Genomic DNA, 14839 nt, shown 5'->3' with positions numbered 1-14839 from the left:
AGTTCACTGGCAACAACAGTGAACCTATAATAACTAAATATTTTTACCTGGAGGATAGGTTCACAAAACAAGATTATACAGAGAAAAATTTTCCTGTTTCTTAGGCATCTGAAGAGGCAACTCAGAGAAATTTCTACAAAGTATATGTGAAACCACCCATAAGTCAAATAAGACTCCTTCAGATTTACCTAACTCAATCTATTGCCTCAAAAAACTTGTGAAAGTTAAAATTCTTATAGGAATACTTACGTCATAGATCTGGCAAAACTGTGGAAGCTTAATCGACTGAAAACTAATAATTCTCACAATTATAATTAAATAAAAACTATCCTAAGCATTGACTCCATTCCCCTGCTACCCTCTTTGACATGGCACAGTAAAAAGCTTCTTCATATAACCAATTAAAAACAGTGCTTAAGGAAATCTTTCCTCTACTCAATTGTTTAAGGTTGTTTCTACTGGTAGAATCTAATGCTGGTCAATTTGTATATCCTTATTAATTCCATGGGTATGGTCTTACCTCTAGGCTCCAAGTAGAACAACCATTTCTAGGCTATCTTCCCTGCTCACCTGTAAGCTCTATGAAGGCATTCTGTGTACACATTGCTCATCCTTGTATCTTTAGTGCCTGGCATAGTATCTGATACTAGTCAACGTGCAATAAATACTTGATAAACTATGCACTTAAAGAATCCTTGATTTTTTAGCAGTTCTACCTACAAGTTCTTCTTTGAACCTCCTTAACTGGGAACAAATTCCCCTAGTGATCACCAATACAACATTTTTAATTACCAAAGAACTAATAATAGTAACACTGGTAATATTTCTATGAATCCACTAATACGAGGCTACTAGGCAAATGGGAAATCAATATTAATACAATGTTTGGGTACTATGATGTGACCATTAACAAAAATATTTTTAAAAACAAGTAATGAACCTGAATAGGCATTCATGGTTCTTTCAGAGGATGGGAGACTGTTTTGTATTTTCTGATCTTTTTGAAGTTAAATCTCTTGCACTTTTATGATGCCAAAAAAAATGTGTAAAGGACCAAACTGGTAGAGCCCATAAGAAAACAGGATAGATGTTATTATTGAGACCAGAATGCAGCTTAACCATGCAAGGAATATCTGCAAAAGCATGTATTCTCCCTTAAGTACTTAAGGCAATGTGATACATGAAAGCAAGAAACCTTAAGAGTGACCAAAAGCTGCAAGATAACTTCAAAAAGATAACTGCTTAGCAAAACATATTTCAGATGAGGCTGCAAAAAATTAACTGTACTAATCCTCCTAACGACATCCAGAAATCAATTAAGTCCCTATTTTGGAAGCTGTCTATATATATATTTTTGTGAGTTCTTTAAATTCAATCTGAAATAAGATGAAGAATATATATTATTACTACAATACATTAGCAAAAATTCTATGAACATCTGGGGATAAAAGAGTCAGTTCCATGGGATACCACTAAATATTTGGCAAAAACATCTTATAGATGGAAATAAATACCTGAAATCTAAAAACAAAACATTTGTGCTAACTGATGAAAATTAGCATTTCTGAGAATCAGTTAACATAGCTATAAGCCTTAAAATTGTGTTACACAGTGGTTCTGCCATGTACACTGAGTTGTATATCGAGCAGTTTACCGAAGTATTTCAGCAACCCAAACACAAACATTTGATTGACGGTAAAAATGAACAACACAAACATGCCTTTGCAGCAGCATCTTCAGCTTCCCGTTTATGTTTACTGATATTGTGGTCCAGTTCCTTAAGTTTAAGCTGAGAATCACTGTTTTGTTCCTTATATTTTGCCACTTCTACATATTTAGCTTTAATTACATTGTCTTGGGCTGTTATCACTTCTTTTTGTTTGGTCACCTCTTCCTGAGCTTTATTCACTGACTCCTGTAACAAATAATTAGAAGACAAGATATAGCAAGATAATATGGAGGTACTTAAGTTTACTAGAATATCATCTAGCAGACTCTGGGCAAGATGGTCATGTGATTATAGGCAGACGGTGACCTAATCCTCTGCATTCTATATCCCCATTAAGCTGACTAATGAATTCACACACAGCAGAGAGCTTGTATTACCAGTGGGAAAAGGAGACAGGAGTGCTCATGCTGGAAGCAATTAAGTTTCTGCTGGATACAGTGTAGCTGGCAGTGGGGGAAGACTAGAGCCTGACCTGTGAGGATCTCAGGAAAAGTGGCATTTCAATAGGAAGATAATCTGACAGACCCCAAAATTATATTTTTCAGGAGGGGCAAAGAATAGCAGTAGGCTAGGCTGGGCTGTGCTGCTCTTCCTATCTCTAGAGGTCAGCCATATGGACTTTAGAAGTGGCAGTGGAAGGTCACAGTATTGGGTTCTAGTGCAAAACTGAGCAACAGAAGAAGATAAACTTTTGAGAAAATAGGTCTGTGGGACAAAGGAAAACTTTCTTGCTGACTTTACTATCCCCCTACCTCCCCAGATTGAACCTTGGATTAACCTCCAAAATGGTAATTAGAACTGAAATTCAGTCTACCACCAGCTCCTTTGCTTCATCCTAAATGTTAAAAGAAGTCACACAAATGTCTAAAAACAAAACAACAAAAAAAACTCTAGTGCAACTCCTATTAAGTAGGGGGAAAACAAATAGGACAACCTGCTAAAAGATCCTGAGGAAGAATAGGTCTCCATAAGTGATCAAAAGCATAGCAAAAAAATTAGCAAACAAGGTAACCATGTGCAATACAGAATACTTGACATTATGGTTAGGTTACTGATGTAAAATTGATGTAAAGCAAAAGTGCTTTAATTGCCTTATAAAGGTTCAGTTTGTGTCATTAGAGGAGGGTCTTTTGCAGGAGGAGGATAAATCATGGCATTCACCTAAAAAAAAGACCAAAGATATTTAGCTTTTTAAAACCTTTAATGAAGAAAAGGAAAAAGAACAGACATAAGGTTTATTAATTGACACTGTGTCTGACAAAAACATGTTCATGAAGAAGATTCTCTCAGGTCTAGTGGTTAAAGACTGCATTGCAGGTGTGACTGTAAAAACACAGGGACTCTGTCACTTAGACTGAGTAGAAATGAAATTTTAGTTTTGTCTGAGCCTAATTCATAAGTAGGCAGTTTCTTTTCTAAGCTCCCTGTGAGTGTTCTTAGATATTTAGATACGCTTATCAGCAAAGGGAAACAATTTGGAATGTAAAGCCTGAAAGAACAGCCTTTAAAAATCAAATGATCCATTTATAGTTTCCCATAAAGAGAAAAAAAATGAATGCTCTCTTTATAGAAGAGTGTACATGTTTTGATTTTATCTTTATTTAGATCAAGGAAGGAGTGGTTTATTTTATTTTTACATTTCTCTTTAGAAAACTACTGGAATTTTTAAAAATTAAACAACATGAAAAGACACAGAAAATATGGAGTAATGAGATGAAAAATATAAGATTAAAGACAACAAATCAGAAGGAAACTAAAAATATTTTTAAACTAAAATTTATGTTGGAGACAAAATAGAAACAGAAATTAGAAAATTTAATCAGCAACACAAAATGCAAAGTTGAGGAGTATTTTGATCCCTTATCTTCAAGAAAATAGAAAAAACTGTTAGATTTGATTGTGTTAAAAAAGAAAAACTTGAACTACAAATAGAATCAAGAGGAAAGACCTAATTTTCAAAACGCTATATGCTACAACTACTAAAACAATCATTTCAAGGGAAAACTTAACAGAAAATATAGAAGTAGATGACAAAAGCAAAGAAGTACTATGATGCAGGTAAATGAATGGAACTCCCCTGTCAAAAGCTGTATACACATGAAAATTAATGATGTATGCTGCTTACAAAAATGGTATCTATAGCAACATGACAGAAAACTTTAAAAAATGAAAGTTATGTCACAAAATGAGAAGTAGGTACACTTCTCCGATTATGGTCAGTAATACTGTATTGCTAAGAGAATAATCTTAAAAGTTTTCATCAAAATGGGTTTTAGAGGCGGAGCCAACATGGCGGCGTGAGTAGGACAGTGGGAATCTCCTCCCAAAAACATATATACTTTTGAAAATACAACAAACACAACTAGCCCTAAAAGAGAGACCAGAAGACGCAGGACAGTGGCCAGACTGCAGCTACACCAGCGAGAACCCAGCGACTGGCGAAAGGGGTAAGATACAAGCCCCGGCCCGGCGGGACCCGAGCGCCCCTCCCCCCAGCTCCCGGCGGGAGAACAATAGGCAGAGCGGGAGGGAGACGGAGCCCAGGACTGCCGAACACCCAGCCCCAGCCATCCGGGCCAGAGCGCAGACACAGTATATGCCCAGGGGGCCCTGGATACTGGGAGAACAGGGAGTAAGACCTCTGAGCGGGTGCTGAAGCTGATGCCCCTGTGACAAAGAAAAGCGGGGGCTTTTTGAAAGTCTTAAAGGGACAGGGACTTAACAGCTTGACGGAAACAACCCAGGTCACAGTACAGCAGCTGGAAATTACAGGGAAAACCGGGTGCACTAACCCCCTGGGCAACAGCTCTGAGACCCCTCACGGAGGCAAACAGTCAAGCAGCCCCCCCATCCATCACCCCACCGGGCGCTGCGAAAGCAGAGAAGCAGCCTGAGACAAATTCCGCCCACAGAAAGGGAAATTTCTCCCTCCCGGCTAGGCAAGACACAAAGACCCACTCTACACGCAATTACCCAACACAAGCCACTAGGGGTCGCAGTTGCCCCAGTAAAGAAAGGCCAGTAGTAAGTGAAAATTTTGGCCCTCCCAGCTGACAGTCAATAGCACCTGTCAACATGAAAAGGCAAAAAATTATGATCCAGACAAGACTAACCCAGACAGCTTCGGCATCTGCTGCATCTTCCCCTGAGAAGGAATCTGGGGAGATAGATTTAGCCAGTCTACCTGAAAAAGAATTCAAAACAAAAGTCATAACCATGCTGATGGACTTGCAGAGAAATATGCAAGAACTAAGGAAGGAGAATTCAGAAATAAAACAAGCTCTGGAAGGACTTCAAAACAGAATGGACGAGATGCAAGAGACCATTAATGGACTAGAAAACAGAGAACAGGAACGCAGAGAAGCTGATGCAGAGAGAGATAAAAGGATCTCCAGGAATGAAAGAATTTTAAGAGAGCTGAGTGATCAATATAAAAGAAATAATATAAGAATCATAGGCATTCCAGAAGAAGTAGAGAGAGAAAAGGGGATAGAAAATGTCTTTGAAGAAATAATTGCTGAAAATTTCCCCAAACTAGGGGAAGAAATGGCCTCTCAGACCACAGAGGTACACAGAACTCCCATGACAAGGGATCCAAGGAGGGCAACACCAAGACACATAATAATTAAAATGGCAAAGATCAAAGACAAGGACAAAGTATTACAAGCAGCCAGAGAGAAATAAAAGGTTACCTACAAAGGAAAACCCATCAGGCTATCATCAGACTTCTCAACAGAAACCCTACAGGCCAGAAGAGAATGGCATGATATACTTAATGCAATGAAACAGAAGGGCCTTGAACCAAGACTACTGTATCCAGCACGAATATCATTTAAATATGAAGGAGGGATTAAACAATTCCCAGACAAGCAAAAGTTGAGGGAATTTGCCTCCCACAAACCACCTCTACAGGGCATCCTACAGGGACTGCTCTAGATGGGAGCACTCCTAAAAAGAGCACACAACAAAACACCCAACATATGAAGAAGGGAGGAGGAGGAATAAGAAGGGAGAGAAATAAAGAATCATCAGATTGTGTTTATAATAGCTCAACAAGTGAGTTAAGTTAGACAGTCAGACAGTAAAGAAGCTAACCCTAAACCTTTGGTAACCACAAACTTAAAGCCTGCAATGGCAATAAATTCATACCTTTCAATAATCACCCTAAATGTAAATGGACTGAATGCACCAATCAAAAGACACAGAGTAATAGAATGGATAAAAAAGCAAGATCCATCCATATGCTGCTTACAAGAGACTCACCTCAAACCCAAAGACGCGCACAGACTTAAAGTCAAGGGATGGAAAAAGATATTTCAAGCAAACAACAGAGAGAAGAAAGCAGGTGTTGCAATTCTGGTATCAGACAAAACAGACTTCAAAATAAAGAAAGTAACAAAAGACAAAGAAGGACATTACATAATGATAAAGGGCTCAGTCCATCAAGAGGATATAACCATTATAAATATATATGCACCCAATACAGGAGCACCAACATACCTGAAACAAATATTAACAGAACTAAAGGAGGAAATAGAATGCAATGCATTCATTCTAGGAGACTTCAACACACCACTCACTCCAAAGGACAGATCCACCAGACAGAAAATAAGTAAGGACACAGAGGCACTGAACAACACACTAGAACAGATGGACCTAATAGACATCTACAGAACTCTACATCCAAAAGCAACAGGATACACGTTCTTCTCAAGTGCACATGGAACATTCTCCAGAATAGACCACATACTAGGACACAAAAAGAGCCTCAGTAAATTCCAAAAGATTGAAATCCTACCAACCAACTTTTCAGACCACAAAGGCATTAAACTAGAAATAAACTGTTCAAAGAAAGCAAAAAGGCTCACAAACACATGGAGGCTAAACAACACGCTCCTAAATAATCAATGGATCAATGACCAAATCAAAATGGAGATCCAGCAATATATGGAAACAAATGACAACAACAACACTAAGCCCCAACTTCTGTGGGACGCAGCAAAAGCAGTCTTAAGAGGAAAGTATATAGCACTCCAAGCATATTTAAAAAAGGAAGAGCAATCCCAAATGAACGGTCTAATGTCACAACTATCAAAATTGGAAAAAGAAGAACAAATGAGGCCTAAGGTCAGCAGAAGGAGGGACATAATAAAGATCAGAGAAGAAATAAATAAAATTGAGAAGAATAAAACAATAGCAAAAATCAATGAAACCAAGAGCTGGTTCTTCGAGAAAATAAACAAAATAGATAAGCCTCTAGCCAGACTTATTAAGAGGAAAAGAGAGTCAACACAAATCAACAGTATCAGAAATGAGAAAGGAAAAATCACAACAGATCCCGCAGAAATACAAAGAATTATTAGAGAGTAGTATGAAAACCTATATGCTAACAAGCTGGGAAACCTAGGAGAAATGGACAACTTCCTAGAAAAATACAACCTTCCAAGACTGACCCAAAAAGAAACAGAAAATCTAAACAGACCAATTACCAGCAACGAAATTGAAGAGGTAATCAAAAAACTACCAAAGAACAAAACCCCCGGGCCAGATGGATTTACCTCGGAATTTTATCAGACATACAGGGAAGACATAATACCCATTCTCCTTAAAGTTTTCCAAGAAATAGAAGAGGAGGGGATACTCCCAAACTCATTCTATGAAGCTAACATCACCCTAATACCAAAACCAGGCAAAGAAACCACCAAAAAAGAAAACTACAGACCAATATCCCTGATGAACGTAGACGCAAAAATACTCAACAAAATTTTAGCAAACCGAATTCAAAAATACATCAAAAGGATCATACACCATGACCAAGTGGGATTCATCCCAGGGATGCAAGGATGGCACAACATTCGAAAGTCCATCAATATCATCCACCACATCAACAACAAGAAGGAGAAAAACCACATGATAATCTCCATAGATGCTGAAAAAGCATTTGACAAAGTTCAACATCCATTCATGATAAAAACTCTCAGCAAAATGGGAATAGAGGGCAAGTACCTCAACATAATAAAGGCCATCTATGAAAAACCCACAGCCAACATTATATTGAATAGCGAGAAGCTGAAAGCATTTCCGCTGAGATCGGGAACTAGACAGGGATGCCCACTCTCCCCACTGTTATTTAACATTGTACTAGAGGTCCTAGCCACGGCAATCAGACAAAACAAAAAAATACAAGGAATCCAGATTGGCAAAGAAGAAGTCAAACTGTCACTATTTGCAGATGACATGATACTGTACATAAAAAACCCTAAAGACTCCACCCCAGAACTACTAGAACTGATATCGGAATACAGCAAAGTTGCAGGATACAAAATCAACACACAGAAATCTGTGGCTTTCCTATATACCAACAATGAACCAACAGAAAGAGAAATCAGGAAAACAACTCCATTCACAATTGCATCAAAAAAAATAAAATACCTAGGAATAAACCTAACCAAAGAAGTGAAAGACTTATATTCTGAAAACTACAAGTCACTCTTAAAAGAAATTAAAGGGGACACTAACAGATGGAAACGCATCCCATGCTCATGGCTAGGAAGAATTAATATCGTCAAAATGGCCATCCTGCCCAAAGCAATATACAGATTTGATGCAATCCCTATGAAACTACCAGCAACATTCTTCAATGAACTGGATCAAATAATTCAAAAATTCATATGGAACCACCAAAGACCCCGAATAGCCAAAGCAATCCTGAGAAAGAAGAATAAAGTAGGGGGGATCTCACTCCCCAACTTCAAGCTCTATTAAAAAGCCATAGTAATCAAGACAATTTGGTACTGGCACAAGAACAGAGCCACAGACCAATGGAACAGACTAGAGAATCCAGACATTAACTCAGACATATATGGTCAATTAATATTTGATAAAGGAGCCATGGACATACAATGGCGAAATGACAGTCTCTTCAACAGATGGTGCTGGCAAAACTGGACAGCTACATGTAGGAGAATGAAACTGGACCATCGTCTAACCCCATATACAAAAGTAAACTCAAAATGGATCAAAGACCTGAATGTAAGTCATGAAACCATTAAACTCTTCGAAGAAAACATAGGCACAAACCTCTTAGACATAAACATGAGTGACCTCTTCTTGAACATATCTCCCCGGGCAAGGAAAACAACAGCAAAAATGAACAAGTGGGACTATATTAAGCTGAAAAGCTTCTGTACAGCAAAAGACACCATCAATAGAACAAAAAGAAACCCTACAGTATGGGAGAATATCTTTGAAAATGACACATCCGATAAAGGCTTGACGTCCAGAATATATAAAGAGCTCACACGCCTCAACAAACAAAAAACAAATAACCCAATTAAAAAATGGGCAAAGGAACTGAACAGACGGTTCTCCAAAAAAGAAATACAGATGGCCAACAGACACATGAAAAGATGCTCCACATCGCTAATTATCAGAGAAATGCAAATTAAAACTACAATGAGGTATCACCTCACACCAGTAAGGAAGGCTGCCATCCAAAAGACAAACAACAACAAATGTTGGCGAGGCTGTGGAGAAAGGGGAACCCTCCTACACTGCTGGTGGGAATGTAAACTTGTTCAACCATTGTGGAAAGCAGTATGGAGGTACATCAAAATGCTCAAAACAGACTTACCATTTGACGCAGGAATTGCACTCCTAGGAATTTACCCTAAGAATGCAGCAATCAAGTATGATAAAGATCAGTGCACCCCTATGTTTATCGCAGCACTATTTACAGTAGCCAAGAATTGGAAGCAACCTAAATGTCCATCGATAGATGAATGGATAAAGAAGATGTGGTACATATACACAATGGAATACTACTCAGCCATAAGAAAAGGGCAAATCCAACCATTTGCAGCAACATGGATGGAGCTGGAGGGTATTTTGCTCAGTGAAACAAGCCAAGCAGAGAAAGAGAAATACCAAATGATTTCACTCATCTGTGGAATATAAGAACAAAGGAAAAACTGAAGGAACAAAACAGCACCAGAATCACAGAACTCAAGAATGGACTAACAGGTACCAAAGGGAAAGGGACTGGGGAGGATGGGTGGGTAGGGAGGGATAAGGGGGGGAGAAGTAGGGGGGTATTAAGATTAGCATCCATAGCGGGGTGGGAGAAAGGGGAGGGCTGTACAACACAGAGAAGACAAGTAGTGATTCTACAACAGGTTGCTACGCTGATGGACAGTGACTGTAAAGGAGTATATAGGGGGGACCTGGTATAGGGGAGAGCCTAGTAAACAAAGTATTCGTCATGTAAGTGTAGATTAATGATTAAAAAAAAAAAATGCAGTTCCTATGTGGTGACCTCTAATGAGTTCTACACAATGATATAAAGGACACATAAAAGTGTAGGCAAAGGGTCTGTTTGTGTTTATACAGAGGATCAAAGCCTAATTTGGCTACCCCGAAAATGAACTAAGAAACGATATGAAAGAGAACTTCCAACATCAGCACTCTCGGGAAGACTCATGCCAGAAGATGATCATCAAAAAACCCCAACAAAGATCCACACACTGCTACAGCTGTAGATGCACTCATCCCACCAGCTCCTGGACTTGCCATGGGAATGAAGGAGATATCTAAGCTGGCCTGTGCATACAGTAAAACAACAAATTTGACTGGATCTATACTGTTGGAACTCAACCAAGAATTAGGAGAAGTGCAAATTGTAGCGCTCCAAAATCTTACAACTACAGACTATTTACTGTTAAAAGAACATATGGGATGTGAACAGTGCCCAGGAATGGGTTGTTTTAATTTGTCTGATTTTTCTCAAACTACTCAAATTCAGTTAGATAATAACCATCATATCATTGATAAGTTTTCACAAATGCCTAGGGTGCCTAACTGGTTTTCTTGGTTTCACTGGAGATGGCTGGTAATTACAGGTATGCTTTGGTTATGTAACTATACTCCTATTATGTTAATGTGTGTGCGCAATTTAAGTAGTAGCTTAAAATCTATACATGCTGAAGTTACTCTACAAGAAGATATGTCAAAGAAATAATCAATCTTCCCATGTTTTCTCCCGCCTGCTACTTCTATAGCTTTTCTTCTTTCTTCCTAATTACAACGAATTCTTAAATAGAATTCGTGCCTCATATCAAATTTACCGAGTATCATAACTCCTCCAAGTGGTAAAGATACCTCAAGACAAATGCTGTGCATAGAAGCCACAGGGCATAAATATGCAAAGAAGTAAAAAGCTAACCATTTCAAACAATAAGGCTTCTCTCTCACTTACCAACTTTACATTTCCCTGTATGGCCCCGGAAGATGACTGGTTAGCCAGAGACGGGTAAGATTCCTCAAGGGAGGAACAACCTAAGACAGGCACAGTCGCAGGGGGGTCATCAGGTGAGAAATTGGGGATCAACAGAGGTGAGGCTTAGAACCTCACCCCCCCTGTTCTGAGAGAAATCTTCTGCATATGTGGATGTTTTATTGCCCTTATCTAGCTTGGATTAACACATAGTCTACAGGCACACACCTGATCATCTACATTTGCTCTCTTACAACACTAAACTATGTTTTCTACCTTTATGTTGTATCTACCTACCACTTCAGCATCTTATTAAAAACAATAAAGAGAGAAATGTGGTATCCACATATAAATCAAGTATAAAAATCAAATGTGTATTCATATTTGAACTGTTTATAGTTCATAATGCATGAGCAAAACCAAAAGTTTCTGTGATGACTGCCCTTGTACTGTTCACCATGTAACTTATTCACTATGTAAGAATTTGTTCTCCATGTAAGAACTTGTTCGTTATGCTTCAGAAGATTGGAGACTGACGAAAATTAGGCTTGGGGTGGATTAATGATTGTGCATTGAGCATTGACTCCCCTATACAGAATTTTATTGTTGTTAACAACCATTTGATCAATAAATATGAGAGATGCCCTAACAACAACAACCAAGAAAAAGTACACACTTCCAATTGTAAAATAAATAAGCAACCGGGATGTAATGTATAGCATAAGGAATATAGTCAAAATATTGTAACAGCTTGGTATGGTGATAGCTGGTACTTAGAATTATCATGTATATAAATGTTGAATCACTGTGTTGTACACCTGAAACTAATGTAATGTAATACTGTGTGTCAACTACCCTTCAATAAAAAATAATTATCTAAAAAAAAAAAAGTTTTCATCACAAGAGAAAATTTATGTATGATGACAGATATGAACTAGACTTATCAGCCATCATTTGGCAATTTACACTAATACTGAACCATTACATTGTATAATTCAAATTAATGTGCCAATTATACCTCAAGAAAAAAGTTAGGAATAGAAGTAACATGGAGCAGAACAATTAAATATCAAAATTGAAGACACAAGAGGGTATCCAATATTCATAAGGGACAATCTCTAATAGACATACCACAACATTAATTTGCAGTAACAGAATGCTTTTACAACATTTGAAACTCCCACAGCTCCAAACTGACCCTTCACATGGCCTGCTTCTGACATCAGAACATTTCTTCCCTCACCAGCTACAATGCCATTTACCCTTAGTAAAGGATGCTGTAGGGACACTGTAGAAGCCTTAACTTCCTGGTTCCGGGGTGCTTTTCTCAAAGGCAAGCTTGACATGTGCAAAGGCTAGCAGCCAACACGGCTTCCCCTGGCATCCTGCTTTTGCTGGGCTGAAGGGGAGCTTGACAACATGTTCACAGGCTGGGCACCTTTCCATGGCCAGTTTCCCTGGCATCCCAGAAAGCTATTTCCTAGCAAGTGCTACCCATGTGGCACAGCAAACTTCACCACCAGTGGGCCAGTTACGTCTCCTCCAACTAGATCTGGTTCTCAGCCCTGCAGGCAGAATGGAGCTCTTTTACAGATTTGTTCTTCCATGGGACACGGCCTCAGCCCTATAAGTAATGGCTGTTTCCTGTATGTGCTGTTCCTATATTCTTTAGAGTTCTCTTTATTCCTTAGTGATCAGTCCTGTATCATTCCAATCTCCTATTATAGTTAATATTTTATCTAACTTTTGCCCATCCAAATTACTGTGATTTGTCTTCTAAATAGACTCAGACTAAAATGATTAGTAATATTATTTCAGAACTCTGACTGAATTGGCAATCATTTTTGCCTCTTGTAACATGAGTGAAGAAATCAAGACCTCCAAAGTCAGATATCTTCAAGCCAACTTTTCCAATATTAAGATAAGTAACTCTTACCTTACTTTTAGCCACCTCAGTTGCCATTACTTCGATCTGACCTTCATAAGATTTGATAGCTTCATTTACAGCTTCAAGCTGCTGTTTATAGGATATGTGCTCTCTCTTGAGCTCTTCTAGCTCCAGGGTGATAGCTTCAACTTCCTATAAGAAACACAGAATCAACATTCAACCAGTTACTAACTACTGAAAACACATATGTCAATAAAATTGGTTAAGATTCTCATGTAAGACTTATAGCTTAGTTATTCAACTACCAAAAACACAGGTAAAATGCTTATCCAAGGGGAAATTTATTCTTCTGTACTTAAAAAAAATGACACATGTATGTACAGTTTTTATAGGTTCAAAGAGCTCTGCATAAAGCAATTTCCTTTATCTTTTTATTCCCATGGGGAAAAACAATATAGAATTCTACATAACAGATAAATTAGCAGAGGTAAAGCCTTTTTTATAAAAAACATTATTCAATGTCGAAAAAATTACTTTCACAATTTTCTTCCTTCCCATTATAGACTAATTCATTAGAAAACACTGTGCAGCTATTTAATAACAGGTGGGTCAAAAATACAAATAAAAACTATGAAGAAAAGTAAACAAACATAAGTGAAGTTGTGTAGAACAGTTTTTTCAGAGCATAGCCTTTGGAGACAGAAAAACCTAGGTTCAAATTCTAGCTTTGGCACTATCCAAAAGATACCATCAGGTATCACCAATCTGTAAGTGAATGACACTTTGTAAATATAACATGCTTTGTGATACATCATTCTTTCACAGCATACATCCACATAGATAAATGTATTCTATTCACTACTTAAGTAGAAAAGTCAACACTGAACCTCTGATATGATAGAGCTCTGCCCTGTGGTAATCAGCTTTGGTCAACTCTTGAATGAAGCATTTACCAAAAGGCAACTTTGCTCTTTCTCTAAAATTAGCAAGCCAGTGCAACACACACTCACAATTATATGACAATTACAGGGTTTTCAGAGGTGTATTTTTATTTTATGTACAGGATGTGGAATTTATTTCCTAAAGAAGCCACACCTCACTTTTAGATTTTGTGATGAATACTGATGAATAAGGTCAACTAATGATGCTCTACCATCTTTAGCTCTATGTTGACAGCAAAAGATGATTTCCATTTTAAGAAAGGTTACCTGTTGTTTTTCTTTCATTTTCTTGCTAGAAGCATCTGCTTTTGTTTTGGCACAATCCAGTTTTTTCTGAGCATCCTTTAGTTCTCTCTCTCGTTCAGCTTCTGCATTTTTCATTTTATTCTCCAATACTTCGTATTTTTCTTCTGCCTTTTTTTGAATTTCTTTGGTGTTTTTTAAGGTCTCCTCACTTTCCTCTGCATTATAAAGTAGGCACATGTAAGTAAATGAGGTCCTCCAAATATTAACCACTATAGAATAATAGCTTGTAAATTCAACTTTTAATACTAGAAATGGTCTGGAAAGTTAGACTAGAGTTTTAAAAAAATTAATTGTTCAGCCTTATTCTAGAAATTGTATGTTGAAACACACATCGTTCCTAAGATCCATATGTGAATTATCTAAACATCTGTAAAGAAATTATTACCAATCATATAAAATTGAGTAACAAAAACTTTACCTACAACTATTTCTTTAACACAGCTGTATGGTTCCTAAAACCTGAACCAAGAGCATAAGTTATTTTTCCTTTTAGTTTCCAGAAAGCTTACAATTAATTTCATAAACAAGTTTATGTTGTACTCTTTACTCAGTAATTTTTACTCAAAGAACCTCTATAAATAGAGAAGTATTCTAAGAACATGTCTAGGATGACTCATAAGATATATATTGTCTCTAAACTTATCAAGAAAAAATTTAAAAAGCAAGACAGAATTCTGATCACATTACTGTCACAACTGACATAC

The 14839-nt window shown here is 37.6% G+C and overlaps 1 protein-coding gene across 2 annotated transcripts in view; it reads right to left on the bottom strand.

Annotated features, from left to right (window-relative positions):
* The window catches only part of SMC2 (structural maintenance of chromosomes 2), a 51741-nt gene that overhangs the window by 12449 nt on the left and 24453 nt on the right, over positions 1-14839 (bottom strand). For both annotated transcript variants that reach the window (XM_057498892.1, XM_036888432.2), the window contains exons 18-20: positions 14097-14290; positions 12937-13080; positions 1721-1915 (exon numbers count right to left, since the gene is read on the bottom strand). In XM_057498892.1, the coding sequence (XP_057354875.1) occupies positions 1721-1915; positions 12937-13080; positions 14097-14290 (533 nt within the window). The remainder of the gene's footprint in view (positions 1-1720; positions 1916-12936; positions 13081-14096; positions 14291-14839) is intronic.

The sequence above is a fragment of the Manis pentadactyla genome, chromosome 3 (assembly GCF_030020395.1).
Source record: "Manis pentadactyla isolate mManPen7 chromosome 3, mManPen7.hap1, whole genome shotgun sequence".
Taxonomy (NCBI): Eukaryota; Metazoa; Chordata; class Mammalia; order Pholidota; family Manidae; genus Manis; species Manis pentadactyla.
Note: the sequence above shows the minus strand (reverse complement) of the source record. Positions and strands in the feature narration are given on the sequence as shown.